Source organism: Suillus fuscotomentosus, assembly GCF_016647785.1.
Source record: "Suillus fuscotomentosus strain FC203 chromosome Unknown F5891scaffold_32, whole genome shotgun sequence".
Classification (NCBI taxonomy): Eukaryota; Fungi; Basidiomycota; class Agaricomycetes; order Boletales; family Suillaceae; genus Suillus; species Suillus fuscotomentosus.
Window position 1 is genome coordinate 218,103 of NW_024539544.1, and position 19,482 is coordinate 237,584.

General features: G+C 45.0%; 2 protein-coding genes across 2 annotated transcripts; one reads left to right on the forward strand and one right to left on the reverse strand.

Annotated features, from left to right (window-relative positions):
• Positions 1–2,943: 2,943 nt before the first annotated feature.
• F5891DRAFT_981030 (uncharacterized protein) lies at positions 2,944–3,390 on the forward strand (the record flags this gene model as incomplete). The annotated part of the gene is made up of 2 exons (XM_041377069.1): positions 2,944–3,170; positions 3,198–3,390. 2 exons carry the CDS (start codon positions 2,944–2,946, stop codon positions 3,388–3,390), a joined length of 420 nt encoding a protein of 139 aa, XP_041225077.1.
• Positions 3,391–16,858: 13,468 nt separating this feature from the next.
• F5891DRAFT_1189636 (uncharacterized protein) lies at positions 16,859–18,061 on the reverse strand (the record flags this gene model as incomplete). Its single annotated transcript, XM_041367193.1, has 5 exons — positions 16,859–16,974; positions 17,022–17,286; positions 17,338–17,426; positions 17,764–17,890; positions 17,939–18,061. 5 exons carry the CDS (start codon positions 18,059–18,061, stop codon positions 16,859–16,861), a joined length of 720 nt encoding a protein of 239 aa, XP_041225078.1.
• Between the last annotated feature and the right edge of the window lie 1,421 nt (positions 18,062–19,482).

Below are 19,482 nucleotides of genomic sequence, written 5' to 3' on the forward strand. Positions count from 1 at the left end.
TCTGCTTCTCATTTACGTATAGGAATTTTTGGCTGCTCCCGGCTCCGGTAACCGACCAAGTTGCAAGTAACTTCATATTAATAGATCAGGCTTCCCAATTCCTCCTTAGCCGCCATTGGAGTGATCCAAATAACAAGTTAATATGTCGCCTTGCTGCTACCGTGTACCTTCAGCTGCATGCTGTGCAGGCTTTTTGGATTGTGGGGAACGAGTTCACAGTTCCTGCACTCCACTGGACTAGATAACTCCGATACAGTCTGCCAGGTGCTTGAGCGTGTCTCTTTCGCACCACTCCGCATTGCGCTTCCAGTTGCGGATGCACAATATTACACAGGTAAGGGTGTCGTTACCTCCAGTACCGAGAAAATATAAATACACACTCTGCAGTCAACCTGCAAGAGATCGACGAGACTTTTTTGACGCACTTTGGCCTTTGAACCATTCAAGTTCGTGCATAAGTGAGTTAGCAAACAATTCACACGAGCCAAACTCACCGCGGGGCAAGCTGAAGAGGAGGGCAAGCTAAAATCGAGTAAAAATATATTGGAGTAGGTGGTTGACGCACCAACCGTGACTCTGAAACTTGATATCTTCAATTTGAGGTGGCCTTCGAGTCTCCACAATATCGCGAAATGTAAGTTCCAGCGCCATAAGATAGCCCGGTCAGTTGAATCTCTTGTTATTCTGACAATATATTATTTACGCTCATTGCCTGTATCATGGAATAACCTGTTCTTTTAGACCCTGGACGGAAGGACGCAATCTACTTGGCTCCTAGGACGTATTCTGACAAAGCGTTTTATCGCTGACGTCCCTAGACCCCTCGTTTGCATCACAATGCTTCTCCCACATCACTACACCACACCACTACACCACATTTTCACAACAGCGCTGTACTCCTGGAGTGCCGTCTTCCGAGATGCAACTTCCAGTGAACTGGGTAACTCCCCCACACAAATATCCGCACGGAGCCCAATTGCACAATATGTTGAGATTTTCTGAGTCGGATGTGGCCCGCACACTGAGAGGGCTGACAATTGTTAATGCCAGAAGAATAGTTGTCAAGAAGTTCATCTAGACCATCAGTGTCATAAGTTGGATCTACGGTCGGTGAGTTGACTCTTACCGTCGAAAGGTGCGAGTGTATAACTAGCGTCAAGCTAAAGTGCAGGTGTGTTTGTCGTTCTGTTGCTCACGCACATCTGTTTGTCAAGAAATAATCTCCAAGTTCAGACTCAGCATTCACGCCAGCATCATGAGTAAGTATGCAGAATTTCACATCACAGGATCATTCGCCAGGGCTGTGCGAAAAACGGAACCAGGCTGTTCAAGATTACCATCCGGTTGCTGGCATCGAGTTATTGATTGTTCGTGTCAGGAGAATGGGTAAACGAATTTCCCGGTCTTGAGCTTCGCGACATCTTGATCGCTATGTAACCGAAAGCAGGTGAAGTTGCGAACTGCCGATTGCACGGTATTTCATCACGGTGTCACGGAAGTCCACCGGAGGGGTATCAGTCCCCTAAGACGTCCAGTTCACGTGTAGAATCAGCGTAGATGGGCTTCGGGACCTGTGGGTCGCGCCCACCTCTGCTACCCTTGCATTATTGACTTCTGATGGAGCCAATTTAGCTGTGCATGCAGTGACGTGGCATTGGTTGCAGAATCTAACGCATCTGATAACATATTGAAGCGTTTAATCCCGCTCCCGAGTCCCACGTCGGCTGCACTCCACTGTTCACAAATTGTGACTAGATGTTTTCCAGCAAGTCGTATGTGAACGGGATGCGAAACAACCAATAGGGGAATTCACAGTTGCGTTGTTGAGGCATTTTTCGCCGAATTTGTCGCTTTGTTGTTCACCTCTGTTGGTCACCTTGGTGGCCAACGGTTTAGAAATTGTGGCTTCGGCGTGCTCCGTCGGAGTCTGAATTCCACTCAATCCCCAATTGAACTGCTCGTTCTAGTTGAGTGCTGCAGCGACGCGCTTCAAGGTTATGCCGCCCATCCGCACTCAATCAGGGCGCGGGAAGGACACTGATTCTCCGCCACCTTCGCCCAGCAAAATTCTGGCTGCGAAACTTGTCGACTGAGTTTGAGTGATAAGATTTAAGACATAAGCATCATATACAGCCTGAATGGCTTGTCCTCGAGGTGTGTTGCGAGGCATGGCGAGATGGTACTAGTATATCTAACTCTGTTATCGCAGCCACCTGCATGGATTACATAATGTTTGTTGCCATGTCGGCAGACTCGGCAACCCTTTCAAGAGATGCAACAAATTTGCTGACCAGCGCACGAACAACAGGGTTATCACAGTTGACCAACGTTTTTCAGTGTTTTTCAGGCCTCAAAACTTTTCTGAACAACGGGCGAAAAACGCTTAAACAACGCAACTGTGAATTCCCCTAATCTTGTGTGCCGCGGGCTTATCACAAACAACCGCCACCAGAATAACACGAACGACACGACCTGGAAAGTCATATATACCACGTCAACACTAGCTGAATGACAAACGATGAAATCACCTTTAGGGCAAGATTCTCATCAGTAAATTCACACATTCCTTAATCTCACTTGCTTCGCAAATAGTGTTGTTGGCAGAATGCTGCCATTCTGCTGGTGGCAATTGCCGGCAGTAGGTCGAAGGTGGTTGGCAGAAGTCGGCAGAAATATTATGACCTAGTATTTGTTCCGACTAACAAACAGTAAAAATTTGACATATGTTAGAAAACTTAGAATGTATCTTGGTGGTTGTTACCATGACCTCAAAGTCCAAGGGCTGTCCCGTCCGAAAACTTGTGTCTGACCACTCTGTTATTGGGGAGAAAGTCAAAAACAACTCAAACCGCTACTTCTTCACATGCAACTACTGCTCGGCATCCATTGAGGGCCGTGACGATGACCATCTCAAACATTTAATTGACCAAAAAACATGTCCCAATGCCCCTGATCGTACTCGCGCAGAAGTTCGTGGCTACCTTGCTACAAAAAAACGGACTCGACATTGCTCTCGCTGACGAGCTACAAAGATCATTTGCATGGATCCCTCCCCTCGCAACAGACTCTGATGACCAGGATTATCTTGCGGGTCCGGAATCAATTACAGATGAGGAGTTGGTGGATGAATTTGAAAGATTCGAGCGCGAGACGCGGGAGGCTGGCCAAGCGTGAGAAAATGATGAGGCAAGCGGTAGTTTGTTTGCAGGTGATGTGCCGGATGTTCTGGATGGCGGCCTCGTTGACTGGAGTGAGCTAGAAAGGGTTAACAAAGGTATCACACCAACTGGCTTCGTTAAAGAGACTGAGGTACTCAATCGAAGCTCAAACGATGTATCAGGGTGGAATGTTGATGCACTTTTGATGTCAGAAGGCATAGCCTCGATGTAGTAGTTGAAACTATTTTTGCCATAGTATAAACATAGCTGAAAAGAGCTAAAAACACTCACAATACATTTTGCCGACTTCTGCCATTCTGCCAACTGCCGAGAGGCTAATTTACTTCTGCCCACGACACTATTCGCAAATTAAAACTTATTCCCACTTTAATTTCACTGATCTCACTTTATCAACTTGCGCCCTGAATTTCCCAAGTACAAAAAGGAAGTGAGTGACACACAAGAACGGAAAGAGGCACAAGTTGTCACAAGTACAACAAGCATGATTCTTGGACCGTCTACCGTTGCCCAGACGTATCAGGTTGTTTTTGGAATTTTCAATTTTAGTGTGAGATACTTTTACGCTGTTTTTGTCGGAAGTTTTTATATGGCATTTTAATCCATTAAAATGGCCTAACGACTAGGCCAATTATAACCCATTATTATATAACAGTCAGCATTTTATTACACATTTTGATGAATATTATAATAGATTGAATCGATTTTACACTGAGGTCTCACAGGATTAGGCAAGTGGAGTCCCCCAGCTTCATGCTCGGGGAGACTCGTGAAAATTTGATTGCAGATCAAGAGACCGAGACTACAGGACATGGTAGCACAATGCGAAGTGGATACGAGGGTCGAGGAGACGCACTCGAAAAGAAAACGATGTAAGTGACGAAGGCACGATCAAAGATGCTAAAAGGCTTATTATTATTATTTTAATGTTGTCTTCTGTTTTGTGGTCTTGATGCCTTTTTTTTTTTTTTTGTTGAAGTCGCAAGCCAAAGAAACTGTTCATTCACGATGAACATGCCACATGTGACATGACCAATTGAGCAGGTGTGTGTGACGCGCTGTAGAGACTCGTGCGTCTCATGGTCTGATATGGCGCTTTACACTAGGAAGTACATAGCATGAACTTGTAGTGTCACTCTGTGCACTACCCACAGCTATCTCTATATGACGCGCAGCTTTCCCGCGCAACGCGCGCCATGCGCGCACCATTCCCGCGCTTCGCGATGTATACGTGCGCGCATTCCTGTGCTTGCGCGCCCTATGGCACCAGCCATCCAGAAGCATCCATCCACTGTCCACCAAGCTCCCTAGTACGTATATTTCCATTTCCTTTATTAGCATAGTTCCACCTTTATTTTTATCATGGATTCTCACTCATATATATCTTTACATACCTACTTGGTAGCGCTTCGGCTCCGCATGACCGCGCTTAGGCGCGCTATATAAGCGCCAGCAGTACATACTATTAGAGAGGAACTTTTACCTCCCAATTACTAGTTATCACTTACTTACTACTTAGCAGAATATAGTAGAAGTCTATTTGTCTATACTTCGCATCTCCCTTCTCTTTTCTTGCATTATATTATCACTTGAGTCTAGTCTTTATCATTTTCCGCATACGCGCGCGCTGCTTTCCCGCGCTTCGCGCTAATACGCGCGCGTGTTCCCGCGCCTTGCGCGCACCTGCGCTTTCTCAGCGCTTCGCTGAAGTGCGTACCTCTAGATCTTGGCTGCACTCGCTTCCCCTTTAGGGTCGAACTGCACTTGTCTCCTCAAGTAATGCAGGCTAGGCAACGCACGACCTTCAACTATTATAGATACAGCTAGGAGCATTATTTGTTCCTCTCTGTATTGTTGTTTCTACAGCGCCATGGAGAAGTGCGTTAAGCAAAAAAGGATGTTGATGGATGTACTTCCTGAACTCCTCAGATGACCATCGTCCTGCGCTCTGAATCAAGTCAGGTGTCATTCCTGTGATGGCTAATGCAGTCGCACCTCCAGCCCTCATGGAGTGCCCAGACATACGAGAACCGCAGTGTACCTTTAGCCGACGTAAGAACCATGCATGAGTCGGGACTGATCCTGCGCTTGTCAACCACAGTGCAGGATGGAAAGGGAAAGCACCATCTTGCCTCGCCAAATAATATTTTAGTACCGGGAGTGGGTCAAGCACTGTCAACGAGTTCGCAAGGATGAGGATTGTGGTACCCATTCCCAGAGTATCATTTTTCTGGTAGGGCAAGGTGTAAGATATGGAGGTTGAGGTTATGGTGAGCGTGTGCTGCATAGGCACTTTTCGATATGATTGATGTTGCACAGCATCAGGCCACAGTTAACTCCCCTAGCCGTTGTAGAGTCAAGAACCCTGTGAAGAGTAGCGCGAGGAAGAGACTTTCAGTCATACGCCGGAGTTGACCCAAAAGCTGTTCATACTTGCTCCAAGTCATCCACGCACAAAGGTAAGTTCCTCTGTACCGGACTCGACATTCTCCATTTGCAACCCCGTAGTGTGCGTGCAACCATTGATGAACACCGTGCTTTACGAACATCCGGATAAGTTTCCTCGAGGCGACTCGCAATACCCGATAGGTATGAGTCCACTGAGCGAGGTTCGATATGATGCGAGAGCCAGACGACGTAGAAAGATAATGTGTCGACCATTGGGTTGACAGGAAGATGGTGAAGCCGACAGAAAGTGATATATGAGTTTAGGTGTGAATCATAGACTGAGGCCGTGGTGGCCTCAATTGCAAAACCAAGGGCAACTGAGCGCTCGTATAAGAGACGCTCGTGTGTCCAAGCCTCCCGTTTGGGCTGCTTGGACGATGCAGACACCTTCATCATTTTTTCGACGCCCCCAGCGCATTCCAAGGGGGTTCAAAGTCGAAAAAGCTAGCATCAGGTGCCAATGTTAGTACACGTTCGTTCTGGAAGCGAGAAAGTGCGTCGGCCACTCCGTTATTATGTCCAGGGACGAACTCCACCTGCAAATCCACTTTGAATTGTAAAAGGACGTCGACAGCTGCGAGCAGGATGGGATTATAGGGTGGATGAGCATGAAGCGAGTTGAACATTGCGACAGTGTTGCTGTTGTTGGTGTAAATCAGCATTCTTGGCGGAATTTCCATCATGTTGGGGATGAAATGGATGGCCGAGCAGACAGCGAGGGCTTCGAAGAAGTAGATTGTGTCCTTTGGATGGCCTGCAGGTAGTTCACATTGCCCTGCAAAGTTTTCATGGGGAAACCAAAGTCCCAAACCAAGACTAGATGTGTCAGTGTAAGCTACCACCACATCGTCTGCTAGAGGATTGAAATCTAGAGATTTGTAGAAAAATAAGCCTTCGAGGTGATCCAAATGGTGGGCCATCCAGGACAGTTCCGTGATTATGCCATTATTCACAGTGAAGACGTGCTAAAGGCTGTTTCTTGCCCCGGATCTTCTCATACACGGCCGACAACCTGGGCTTCAGTAGGGGGAAGATGTTGAAGCTCCACTCACACCACCCTGCAAGCTGCTGATACTCTCGCAGGGTCCAACGGAAGTTCTTGCGAGCGAAACAGCGTAAGTGTTTGATCAATTCCTCCTTCTTGTGAGCTGGCAACGTCGCTGTCATAGCATTTGGGTCCACGTCGAAACCGATGACTGTCAGCGGTGAGCCAAATAGTTGTTTGGGTTGATCGTGAGGAACACCGATCTCGTCCCATAGTTGCAGCAAACGAGTCTGCTTTTCTGGGAAGTCGTGTTGATAAGGCTCATAGTGGAGCATGCGACTCGCTACTTCGAAGGAGAAGGAGTCATCCATATACAGTTTCAGGGCTTCGATGAGAGTGTGATGAATGGAAATCCATGCCACGAGTGACATGAATGATACCCAGACTTTGGGAGAGCCGCGTCCACCGAAATTGTTACAACGATCGACGTGACGTTGACCACGAAAGGTTAGCACTTGCTTGGCTTGCCACAGTGGATGCATAGGTAGTCTGTGAAATGCCTGGGACACGTCCGATTTGAAGAGAAGTAGTTCTTTGTCTGGGTGGTCCTTTCTAAACTCCAAAAGAGAAGCACCGAGTGAATGTAAGCCATCCAATTTCGTGCCTTTAATGTCATCCGAGTCAATCATAGAGTTAAGCGAGTACTCCCTGGCTGTATGATCTATGACCAGACGCAACTTGTCTGAATTTGGTTTTGGGACTGTGTGCATCAGGACGCTATACATCCCAGGGAACAATTGAGTACCGAAGCTTTCGGACACACGCCCTAGCCGTATTTCTTCGTTGAGTTGATCTTCAATAAACTTCTCCTGTTCTATGGACTTTGAGCATGTCTGCATTGAATTGTCAGTTGATAGATGGATAGTTCCCATCTGAAGTGTCCACCCACAGCCAAAACCCTTCATGTAGGGCACGACACACAGACTGGACGAAAGGTTGATTTGGATGATTCATAAGGAGGTACTCAAAATGGTCGACTTTGATTGGCGTAACTATTCGAAAGAGTTCAGGATGATTGGCAACGGTATGAGACACATCAGTATCTGTGAGAGAAAGAGGTGCTGATGGGACTGGCTCTGCATACTCTGTTGAACGCGCTGTTGGGCTGAACAATGCGTCTGTCGAAGACCAAATTAGGCCTCGACGATGACGCAGGCGCGCGAGGAATTGATCAGGACGATTTGGATTTGGTTTCTTCGGCGTGTTTGGTTCTGACGTGGCGGCAGCCACACATACGCCCGTCTTGTTCGATGTTGCATATGTGTGCATACCGGCAACTGGAAGCACTGCGTGTGCACTCTCCATTGTTCCATTTTTGGCAAGGATCTCGCTTAGAGGAAGAATCGCGTCCTCCCTCTGAGGACTTTGTGGATTCTCCCGGTGTAGAAACAACAATACAATGAGGAACAAGGATGCTCCTAACTGTATCTATAAAATGTTGTGAGGTCGCGCGTTACCTAGTCTGCTATTCTTGAGGAGACAAGTGCGTTCGACCCTAGGGGAAGCGAGTGCTGCGAAGATCTAGAGGTACGCGCTTCAGCGAAGCGTGAGAAAGCGCAAGTGCGCGCAAGGTACGAAGGCGCGGGAACGCGCGCGCGTATTAGCGCGAAGCGCGGGAAAGCGCGCGCGCGTAAGCGGAAATAAAAGAGACTAAGCTTAAGTGATGATATAAAGCAATATAAGAAAAGATAGATGCAAAGTGTAGACCAATAGACTTCTACTATGTACTGCTAAGTAAATAGTGGGTGATAACTAGTAAGTTCAAGGGAAAAGTAAGGTGTGAAAGGTAAGTAATAGTATGTACTGCTGGCGCTTATATAGCGCGCCTAAGCGCGGTCATGCGGAGCCGAAGCGCTACCGAGTAGGTATGTAAGGATATATATGAGTGAGAAACTATGATAAAAATAAAGGTGGAACTATGCTAATAAAGGAAATGGAAATATACGTACTAGGAAGCTTGGTGGACAGTGGATGGATGCATCTGAATGGCTGGCGCTATAGGGCGCGCAAGCGCAGGAACGCGCGCGCGCGTATACATCGCGAAGCGCGGGAATGGTGCGCGCATGGCGCGCGTTGCGTGGGAAAGCTGCGCGTCATATAGAGATAGCTGTGGGTAGCGCACAGAATGACACTGCGAGTTTGTGCTGTATACTTCCTAGTGAAACCTGCCATATCACACCATGAGACACACGAGTCTCTACACTGGATCCATGAGGAGTCGCCCGCCGGCCGAGAAGTGAGATGCGTACAAATCTCTGAAGCTTTCAAAATCGGAGAGCTCATACCTGCGAGTGTTACCGACTCGGAATCTGACAGCTCTGTCATACCGGAGAACACGTCCATGGTAGGTCTCGAGTTGTTGGTTGAACTGTTCATTGATGTGTTCCGAGTAGGCGTCGAGCTCAGCCTGTCTAAAAGGGAAAGCGAACTTGTAAGCTCGCGCGGCTCTGTTCCACACTGCATTCCAATGGTTCTGTTTGGTGATCTTCTTCATCGCCGTTTCTGAGACACCATAAGTGAATTCAACTTCTCCGATGACCTCCATATGCTTGTCAATAGCGCGCGAGGTTGTAATGATGGTGTGGATTGCATCGAGGTTGAGACTTCTTCCGGCGACAATGTCACCCCATCCAGACTCGTGGAATTCTGGACTTCGTTCATGGTACATAAGCTTGAGTTTCGCTTGCTTCTGGTCCTGCGACCAATTGTGGAGGATACGGATGGTGTGTCTGAGGTTAGTGGATAAGGGCTTGGACGGATTCTTGTGAATGGTTGGTTTAAGGTCAAGACAGGCGAAGTCGAGCTTAGCCCGCTTTCGAGCAGGTTCTCCTGGCTCAACGCTGGCTCGTTGACTTCCGACAGCCTCTGGATGAGGCTCTTCTTCATCACCCCCTGGTTCAATTGATTGGTGCTCTCCAGCGGTTCCAGATGCTCTGCGGTAGGCACGATTTCGTTCAGACTCCCATTCATCAAGCATGGCAAGGTAGATAGCCGCAATTGTAGAGGGATTTTCGCCTGAGCCCAATGGTATGCTTTTGTTGACAATGGAAGAGATGACGAAGGACGCATCAAATTTTGAACCTTTCCCACTCCTAAAGTCTTTGACGACATCAAGGCATCTCTTCGCCACATTTTGTTGGGGTAAATGCGCTCCATCAGAGTCGGTCTCAACTGAAGCCCCTCACATTCCAGGGCCCCTAAGCGATGGTTGCATTTGGGATGTATTGGCGGCATTAGTATTGCTTGGGCCTCCAGGATCTGACATAAATTGGAAGTATGACTGAATTTGAGTAACGAAAATTCAATGATCACAAAAATTGGATGGTGCAGACAGTGCACAAGCAGCAGTGCTTTTAGGAGACGAGTATGCGATGTGCTGAAAAGACGACGTCAGTTAGATACTTATATCCAGAGGAAAGGGGTCTCTAATGATGACGCTGAGTCATATGTCGGCCAGCGTCGCGAATCGATTCAACTTGCATAAACAAGTTTAACCCCGATGTAATGTGCATTTTTATGGTGTTCACCCAGTAATCGCAACATAATCTAGTCATAATGGTGGTCGTAATGATTCCAAGGCACATTAGAATAGGTTAGAATGCGGGGGCATTATAATGCCGGAAAAAAGTCTCTGACATTACTGTCATGTGACGTCTGGATTTGGCCGGATTTCTGGAACCCTTCTGCTTTTGGGCGGGCAAGTCTTTGCATGCCACTTTGCATTCTTTCTAACCAAACATTAGTTTATTATTCTAGATCTACTATTAAGTCATCTGTCGTTCCAAGGATGCAGGTCAATAATAGTGAAGACAAGAACTTCGAGGACAGATATTATACATGCCATAAAGGCATTTATAACAAGCGAGAGGGTCACAACTCATGAGGAGTCTGATAGGTAAGAGTCTCAGTCTCTGGAAACAGAACTCTTTATTAATGAAATGTGTACCTGATAGGTAAGACTACGTTGTGTCAGCATATGTTTACGATAAGGTATGGTATAGGTACTCACGTCTCAGTCTCTGGAAACAGAACTGAGATGCTTGTCTGCGCGGGTGCTAGACTTTATACTGTGAGTGTTTTTCTCGCTATATTAGAATGAAACTTGATACATGTGCAGCTCCAGGCCTGATGTCAGCTCTCCCTTGTGCCTGCCCTTTCTCCCCTTGTGCTCGCACTCTCTATTTGACATCTCATGCCTTGCCATCAGCTCTCTCAGTCTTCTTCCACTTGGACGATTCGGACAACAACAAGCCATTCAACAAATCCTAGCGGGTGAAACCAAGATAAAGACTGTTGTAAGTCTTTCCTGCTGTACTGTACTGCAAACAGGCCTTCGACAGCATGTTTTTCAGCTCCCAAGGATGATCATAAAGTGAGACAGACAGCATGAGAGTAGTGTTGAGAGGCATGTCGGACACGTCAGATTAGGTGCAAGCACATCATTTCTCGGACATTTGCTCATCATCGGCCGAACATCATGTCAAAAGGTCTCAGATTAATTTGCGTTCATTCCTGCTCTACCTGCACATAAAAATGGTCTCTCATAGAATTAGGCATCTCAGTCTTCCTCCCAGATACTGAGATGTAAGCACTATTACCTTCATATAATGTACCAGCTACTAACAAAGACTTAGTACATATTTGTTCTAGGTACTTATAGCACCTGGAGTCTTCCTCCCAGATACCGAGATTATATATTTGTTCTAGCTCTCGTCTCAGCCATGTGACCCCATCTAAGAAACCTACAAGTAGAGATAGGTGTTTAAGTGTGTCAGCTCTTGGGCCAGGTGAAATTGATGTGTGTACGGTTGTGACAGGCCTGTGACACTGTAACAAATTCTAAACAACTTTGTATTTTAGTTAATGATCAACATATGAGTGTCTGCCTACATGTGTACAGGCTCTATAGTGCTGTATTCACTTCTCACCAAATTTGCGGTGCTTGTCAAGTTATCCTCTGTCCACACTACTAGTATGCATCTTTCCTGTAGCATCTGCCTCACACTGACAATCACTAGTGCTGCTGTGGTCCAGTCCTGAACCATGGTTCGAACCGGACTTTTTGGTCTGATTCTCCTGTGGTTTGGTCCACAGTCCAGGTGTCAGCCAGAACCGGACCATAATATGGTTCTTGGTTCTGGCATTGGGCAAACAGTTCAACTTTGGTTCGGACCAGTCCCGAACCATTCTGAACTGCGAACCAAAAGAAGCTTGCCACTTTGTTGAAGCATGCTTTGACACTTCCTTTGATGATCCACTTCAGCCTCAGGGATTCTCAAGCTTCAAGATTTACTTGTTTCCATCAAATGCAGAGACCCATTGACAAGGTAAGTCATGATATGCACTGTTCAAACAGACGAATCAGACCACACATCTCATTGTGCAACTCCTCCTGCAAGCCCATCATCCCACTCCCACGAAATCACTGCCTCCACCCCTAAAATCAATGTGCCGACAAAGACAAAGGCAACCAAAACCACTGAGTTTGAGGTGTCAGGTGAGTAACTTCATCTTCAATTATCTTGTGCCCATTTTCTCATGCTTGCTCTCTCATACCTGTCCTCTTGTGCCCGTTCTCTTGTGCTAACTCTCTCCCACCTGTTCTCTCATGCCACGCCCCATCTTTCATGCCCTCCTACTTCTTGATATTGAGACCATTGACCGTGGCACCACAACAAGTCCTATCTATGTTTTTTTTTGCTCATTGTAAATAAATTTGGTTCAGTTCATGTTCGAACCTGAAAATGACTGGACCTGACCATTCTGAACCGTTCACCAAGGTCCAGTTCGAGGTTCATCAAGTCTGGTAGAACCAAACCTAGGTCCAGTTCTTGGTTCTTGCTTGACCCTCTGTGAACCGGACCAAACCAGACCATGGCAGCACTAACAATCACAACCTACATTCAGTCTTCCTGAGTTGATAGAGGAAGCCTCGTCCATCCACACACACACACACTGATCCGTAGCACAACCATTTAAGACTCACAGACATTTCACCACCCCCACACACACATGCACACAAACTAGCTTCAAAGTTCTGTCTCTTAGCACTAGCACTGTCCTCCTCATAGATTTGTTTGTTTGTCATGGATTCACACGCAGCTGGCAGGACTTGACAAGATAATTTGATTTGTTTGGCAAATCATTCGTCGAAAGGAACTCGAAACGTAGATTGCATTGGCTGGCAATGAGAAAGAATGCAAAGCGGCACACAAAGACTTGCCCGCCCCCAAAAGCAGAAGGGTTCCAGAAATCTGGCCAAATCCGGACGTCACGTGACAGTAAAAAGGCATAAAAGTATCTCACACTAAAATTGAAAATTCCAAAAACAACCTGATACGTCTGGGCAATGGTAACCATCGAGACTCGAGAGCGAGTGTCACATGTCATGATTACAGTTGACTATGTGTATCAGGATTGATTTTACTAATGCGGATTTTTCATTGTTGTATTACATTGTTTGTATTGTTAATTTCCCCACACCATCACAACCCCGATGCCATAATAATCAGTGCGCTTGTCGTCGTCATCATTGTCATCATCCCCGTCAAGCTCGTCGTCACCGTCATGGAGCTTGTCATCACCATCAACGCGCTTGTCATCACCATCAGCGTCTACTACAGTGGCTCAAAAAAGTGTCCCAATGTTTGTAGGTTTTCATGTAATTGTGTTATTGCGAGCCAGGGTGTGAGAATCTGACTAAGTCAAAGGGAGGTCCCAAAAAGCTCCGCTTCTCGGCTACAATTATGTCCCCTATAGCGTGAGAATCCATTGACGCCGTGCGAAGATATGGCTATTTTAATTAGGTGACTCATTGGGACACTTTTTTGAGTTTCTATTAAAATATGAAAATAAGGGAGGAAACACTAAGTACTAGAATTATAGAGATTATGTATAATTGATTCAAACTCAAAAAAGTGTCCCAATGAGTCACCTAATTAAAATAGCCATATCTTCGCACGGCGTCAATGGATTCTCACGCTATAGGGGACATAATTGTAGCCGAGAAGCGGAGCTTTTTGGGACCTCCCTTTGACTTAGTCAGATTCTCACACCCTGGCTCGCAATAACACAATTACATGAAAACCTACAAACATTGGGACACTTTTTTGAGCCACTGTATATCAACATGCATTATTTAGACCATTCATTCTGCACCGCTACAACTCTTTGTCAGACTTCAGTGTCATATTATCAACATGCTCGTTGTCATCATACATACAGCATGTTTGCATTGTTGCCACCTTTCTGTAATGGCGGCCTCAATTCTGCAACATCTTATCTCCCCACAGAAGATCAACTGAAGCCATGGACGAATTTATCGACTCTATGGACATCATGGATTCAGGGGAGAAAGACGATAAAGGGTGCATTTTCGATTCATGATCAACTTCCTTTGTTGTGCTGAGCCAGTTATTAAACAAGAATCCAGTCAGTCACACAACCCCGCTATCCATCGCACTGCCGGCCTCAATGTCACCTGATGTGGACCCTGGTCACGCTGACACACTGGGTTGTATCACTGGCTCAATGTAACCTGTGCATGATTTCAACACTCATGCCCAACTTGATGGTAAGCCCTGTTCACACAATCTCTTTATGTCATTGAATCAACTAATGTACATATTTGCCTTGCAGTTGTACTTAATGGTTACATGTCTCAGAGCAATCAGGTGGGCTGTGTATGATGCCTGGTGCTGCTGTGGTCCAGTTTGGTCTGGTTCAGAGGGCCTTGGATGAGAACCCAGAACCGGACCATCACATCAGGAAATCAACCCGGAATTGATATGACCAGGTAGAGCTGACAAAGAAAACTCATTATGATACATCTAAATCTAAAATTATATGTTATTATCTTTGCACAACACATGTATGACAAAATATATGACTATGTCAGAGGCACATCATTTTGATGTGCACCTTACAAGTATGCAACAAGTATATGAAAGAATATATAGCTATGCCACGGACATGTCATTTTGACATGCACCTTACAAGTATGCAACATTATGATACATCTAGATCTAAAATTATATACTATTATTTTTGCACAACATGTGTATGACAGAATATATGACTATGTCAGAGACACATCATTTTGATGTGCATCTTACAAGTATGCAACAAGTGTATGAAAGGATATATAGCTATGCCACGGACATGTCATTTTGACATGCACCTTACAAGTTTGGAACAAGTATATGAAAATGTATATGACTATGTAAAGGGCATGTCATTTTGACATGAATCTTACAAGTGGATAACATATGTATGACCAAATATATAGCTATGCTAGGGACACGTCATTTTGATTTGCCTTTTACAAGTATGCAACAATTATGTGAAGGAATATATGACTATATGAGGGGCATGTCATTTTGACATACACCCTACAAGTATGCAACATTATGATACATCTAGATCTAAAATTATATATTATTATTATTGCACAACATGTGTATGACAGAATATATGATTATATCAAAGACACATCATTTTGATGTGCATCTGACAAGTATGCAACAAGTGTATGAAAGAATATATAGCTATGCCACAGACATGTCATTTTGACATGCACCTTACAAGTTTGGAACAAGTATATGAAAATGTATATGACTATGTGAAGGGCATGTCATTTTGACATGAATCTTACAAGTGGACAACATATGTATGACCAAATATATAGTTATGCTAGGGACACGTCATTTTGATTTGCCTTTTACAAGTATGCAACAATTATGTGAAGGAATATATGACTATATGAGGGGCATGTCATTTTGACATACACCTTACAAGTATGCAACATATATACGAAAGAATATATAGTTATGCCGGGGACGTGTCATTTTGACATGCACCTTACAAGTTTGGAACAAGTATATGAAAATGTATATGACTATGTGAAGGGCATGTCATTTTGACATGAATCTTATGAGTGGACAACATATGTATGACCAAATATATAGCTATGCTAGGGACACAGCATTTTGATCTGCCTTTTACAAGTATGTAACAACTATATGAAGGAATATATGGCTATATGAGGGGCATGTCATTTTGATGTACACCTTACAAGTATGGAACATCATGATATGTCTAGATCTGAAATTATATATTATTATTTTTGCACAACATATGTATGACAGAATATACGACTATATCAAAGACACATCATTTTGATGTGCATCTTACAAGTATGCAACAAGTGTATGAAAGAATATATAGCTATGCCATGGACATGCCATTTTGACATGAATCTTATGAGTGGACAACATATGTCTGACCAAATATATAGCTATGCTAGGGACACGTCATTTTGACATGTATATTACAAGTGTACAACATATGTATGGCTGAATATATAGCTATACCAAGGACATGTCATTTTGACATCCACCTTACAAGTATCGAACAAGTATATGAAAATGTATACGACTATGTGAAGGGCATCTCATTTTGATATGAATCTTACAAGTGTACAACATATACATATGTATGACCAAATCTTACAAGTATGCAACAAGTATGTGAAAGAATATATTGCTATGCAAGGGGCATCTCAAACTGGCACATACCTATTGAGTTCAATTATTGATTCTTGAATCACTGTTGAATGCTGCAGTGAACATCGAAAATGTTAAAGTTTTACATTAAACAGTTGCTTTGGCAATTGTTTATCTCCCTTGCTCAGGCTGCTCCCACTTTGAGCCAAAATCATTGTGTATGTCTATCTTTCAAACGTGCAGTAGCACAGCATGACTCCGTGGTGGACACAAACCTCATACTAGTACTATCTCGTGCCTAATAGATTAGGGGTCCTACCTCGGGCATTTCCGACACGCAAATTCAACTTTTACGTTTTGGTAATTATGCCGAGCTGTAATAAGTATGTTAATTTGACACTTGCAGCTGTGGGCGAGAACACTGTGAGTTCGTGGTCATCGAGTGTATTTCTCATTATAAAATTCTATTCCAATGCTGATAGACGGAGCAAATATTGCCAAAACAAAGCCTGTTATATTGCACTGTACATAATGGTAAACAAGGTTCCTGACGACGAAGTTCGGCGCCATTCTAGTAGCCTTGATTATCAAGAAATTGGTAAGATAGAAGTAGCATAAAAGTAGCACACATAACACAACTTACAACCTACTTGGGTGAAAACTCGGTACAACTACAAGTAAGAGTGTCACATGACTGATGATATGTCAGAAGAGGCATATGAGGACAACCAATCATCGAACGAGCCCACACTGGTTTCAGGCGGACGTGACACACACGTCATTGAACTTCCGGAAGATATGCCTACAGTGACGTTAGTGTCGAAAAGATAAGTGTAACTGCATGCTTACCGTCGTCAGTGTGCTCGAACTCAGACATGCGTGCTATTGCTTCAGAAAGCATGTCCACTTCGACCTGCGCACGCTGCTTCTTCAGTCCAAGCATATGTAGATCGGATTTAAGGATAGCCAGACTCTTGCATTCCTTTGTTTTGAAGCTGTCGCGATTACATGAGGGTTTGAATTCTGCTAGGGATGCGATTATGTAAGCGCAATATGTGGTATTGTCGACCCATGTTTTCAACAAGCGAGGCAGGGAGAGAAATCGATCGTTGGGCTGCACAGCGCCGCGTCAGAACCCCTCTCTCGTAGCATGAATAGCGCTTACCCCTGTAAGGTATTCGTAGAAATGAACAGCTTCTGCACGCGGGGAACCAAATGGTATTCGGCTTGCGTCAGAATCATCCAGGGTATTGCCTTGCAACGCGATCAGCCATGCATTGCATTTGTCTCAGGCGTCGCATTTGTCTGGCATGACCTGTATAGGTCGGATGTCATCGAAATTGACCGGACTGGGTGATAAGCATGTTTTCATACACGCGACATCACCCACTGTGGGCAGTGTCCTGAGGCAATCTAAGAACAAATATTGATGAACAGGAAAAAATCGCAAGGTGTTACTCACTTGGGGAACTTCTACATTCCATTTCTTCGCACAAGTTAGCAATAGCAGTACTGTACAATGATATTTCAGTTTGAGCTCGGTGCATCCTGTCTTCCATCCGACATCTCCCTTGCAAACAGGATACAATACCAAAATCATGTTCTCGCTCAAGCTGTATCGCAACCTCCCGGAGGCTCACGTCAAGGAGAGCTATAAGATCGTGAGAGTCAATCCATCCAAACAGCACGGAAGCTGTGGCAAAGAGGGAGTCTGGAAGCTGGAAGCAAAGTTAGAATGCTACAATAATCATAGGACCTGCGCTCACAGTATCATGCTCCTGTTTCTGGAGCCAACATATCATGGCAGTCTCAGTTTGTTCAATTCCGAGAAAATGAGAGTAGGAAGATGCTTCGAATGTAAAAGGAACGGCGGAACTGGTGTTCACCATGTTGAAGTTAGAGGGAAGCAAGAGAGAGGCTAGAGGGTGTGTTCTCACGAGCGTGTAATGTTTACACAACCTATTCAGTCGTTTGAGAAGCGATAGCGATCAAACGATGCGATGGCAATCAAACCATCAAACCTTAAAAAACGGCACAAATAAGATAGTGAAAAGATGACCTGTTCATGCACATTATTAGTATTATCCTGAATGACCAATCGGGAAATACTTCTCAATGTATCAGCAGTGCAGGCAATGGCTTTCACGAGCACAAAATTTGCAGTTCGACAGAGAACAAAGTAGGTTTCAAAAGGCTCATTTGAGTAGATGTTACATAATACATATACAGCACGGATCCAGGACTCATTTTCAGCAGTATTAGGCCGCAACTCCTCTGCGGCTGATCCGGAACACATCGGTCTCACTATGCATTGCATTGCTGTTAGCCCTAGTACAGAAATCATAAGTATCCTGTCAACTTACGTGATGTTGCACAGCACTCTTATTTGAGCCCTGAACATGGCAATGTCCGGGTCTTCATCTTGCTGGAGGAGCATCACAGCTGTCTCCCGAAGTTCACTGTGCACTTGGCTCACAGAAGGAAACTGTGGCATGACGTCTGCGGTGCCCCAGATGCTCACGAGCTTCGTGAGGAGCGACTGGTAGCACTAGTGTGATAATAGTAAACGCAAGTAAAACAGCGAGACGGTAGAGCACTTACACATGACCCCACCAAAGCCAAAGTATCTACTGGCGGGTGGGGAGAGTGCCTGAAGGTTGCTGGTTCTAGATTGGCGATGGTGAAACGCATACGGTTTGTCGCCGTTGTCCTGAATATGACATGATAAACCAACTCCTTCCCTGCTTGATGAATCAAGAAGGTGTAAAACCCGTTGATCTGCACGATAAAATCAGGGTGTAATGATGAAAGAAAATCCGAAGAACTCACCCGGATTGGAAGCAAATGTGCATGGGGTCGTGTGAACATCTGCAGGAGAGTCCCGATGCTGTGCTTCAGAGTCATGCCAAAGAAGTTGCCGAGCCCAAAGATGTGAGCGTCATCCATGGAGCAGGTGATCACCCGACGGGTATCATATAGAAATTGCGTAACCCACGGGCTCGTCTATTTTTAAATAAGACAAGAAAATGAAAACAGGAATTGACACGTACGAGCGCCAATACTTCGTTTTGTGACATTGGAAGCTTGGAGTCTTTGTTCAGCACTAGAAAATATTCAGTCTATATGAAAAACGATAACAAGTTCCCCTACCCATTTCCAAATCTTGGACAGTGATGTTTGCACGAGCTAGACACCTAGGCCAGAGACTGCAAGCAAGCTCAAGTCTGCATTCGCCGTAATCGGCATTGATGAGAAGATGAGGATTGTCAGTGTGACCGCAACATATGAAAATCCTCAAGGAGACACGCAG